Genomic DNA, 1,580 nt, shown 5'->3' on the forward strand with positions numbered 1-1,580 from the left:
GTTATGATTTATATTGAAAAATAATATTCCATTTATGTAAAATTATTATTATTATTATTATTATTATTATTATTATTATTATTATTATTATTATTATTATTATTATTATTATTTTATGCTACCACATGTGACAATGATGTTAAATATCTTCTAACATCTCATTTATGACAATGATGATCACAGACAATGTAACCATTTCTTACATTATTACTGATATAATTTACATTTATACAATTTGTTGCAATTTTTTATCTAAACAATATACTGACTCATCTGTAGATCTTCTCTTTAATATATTCTCTTATTTTCCTTTGTTCTAGTTTTTTAACTTTTCTCCCTGAATATGCAACCACATAATTTTAGTAAAGTGACTGAAATTTTGCTCTTGGGATTTCAAAATTTTCAAAATTTGAATTTTCTTTTCTTCCTCCTGCTGTTGGTCGTGTACTGTATGACTGTATGTGGAAACCTCCTGATCATCCTGGTGGTGTCCTCCAGCAGATCCCTCCACTCTCCCATGTTCTTCTTCCTCACTCAGCTCTCCTTATCAGATATCCTCCTCACCACCACCATCGTACCCAACATGCTCCATATTGTGCTGTATAGAGGAGCTTCTATGCCTTTTATTGGCTGTTTGTTACAATTTCACTTTTTTGCAGGCTCTATAGGCTTGGAGTGTCTTCTCCTGACGGTGATGTCCTACGACAGGTATCAGGCCATCTGTAACCCTCTCCATTACACCTCCATCATGACTCTTACGTTCTGTCTAAGAGTCGTTCTCCTGTGTTGGTTGATGATTGTAACTTTAGTGTTAATGGTTTTTTTGACGATGATTGGTTTGGATTTCTGTGGACCGAACATCATTGACCATTTCTTCTGTGACTTGAAGCCTTTACTGGAGCTTTCCTGTTCGGATACTTTTACAGTCAAGATGGAAACCTTGTCCTTGGCGATTCTTTTTGCAATATTTCCACTTACCGTTATTACAGTTTCTTATGCATGTATTATCTTCACCATATTAAAGATCCCCTCTGCGACCGGGAGGCAGAAGACCTTCTCCACCTGTACTGCCCATTTGACCTTGGTGTCTATTTACTATGGGTCAATTATTATCATCTATGTGTTTCCACATCAGCAAAATGCTAAGCCATTACTGTCCCTGTTCTACACTGTTCTCACTCCGCTTCTAAACCCTATAGTTTACAGTCTGGGGAATAGAGAGATGAAGCAGACCCTAAAGAAAGTTTTTAACAAAATGTCTTACTCCATGTTTTCTAATTAGAGAACAATATTTCTGACTTATAAGACAAGGGAAGATGAACTCATAAAATATATAAATGGGGGTACCAGCAAAAATACACGTATCCCTTGTCTCTCATAAAATTTTAGTACAGTGGAAGCCACATTCACCTCCAATGAGGAAGGGTATATAAAAATCAGCCCCCTTCCTCGTGTTTCAAAGCCTGGCCTCTAATGATGGACAAGCTTAAAGAGTGACTGAATTTTCATGAAAAGGTGAAATATCTGCTGGCTCTCGTTGGCAAGTCTATTCTAGGACTATGTAATCTTTCATATGCAGT

At 35.9% G+C, this 1,580-nt stretch overlaps 1 protein-coding gene across 1 annotated transcript; it reads left to right on the forward strand.

The window, feature by feature from the left end:
- Window positions 1-331: 331 nt before the first annotated feature.
- On the forward strand, window positions 332-1,282 carry LOC142202367 (olfactory receptor 11L1-like; the record flags this gene model as incomplete). The annotated part of the gene is made up of 1 exon (XM_075272458.1): window positions 332-1,282. A coding segment is annotated over one exon (951 nt), but the record flags the coding sequence as incomplete, so codon positions are not given.
- Window positions 1,283-1,580: the final 298 nt, after the last annotated feature.

The sequence above is a fragment of the Leptodactylus fuscus genome, chromosome 5, assembly GCF_031893055.1.
Source record: "Leptodactylus fuscus isolate aLepFus1 chromosome 5, aLepFus1.hap2, whole genome shotgun sequence".
In the NCBI taxonomy this organism is placed as follows: Eukaryota; Metazoa; Chordata; class Amphibia; order Anura; family Leptodactylidae; genus Leptodactylus; species Leptodactylus fuscus.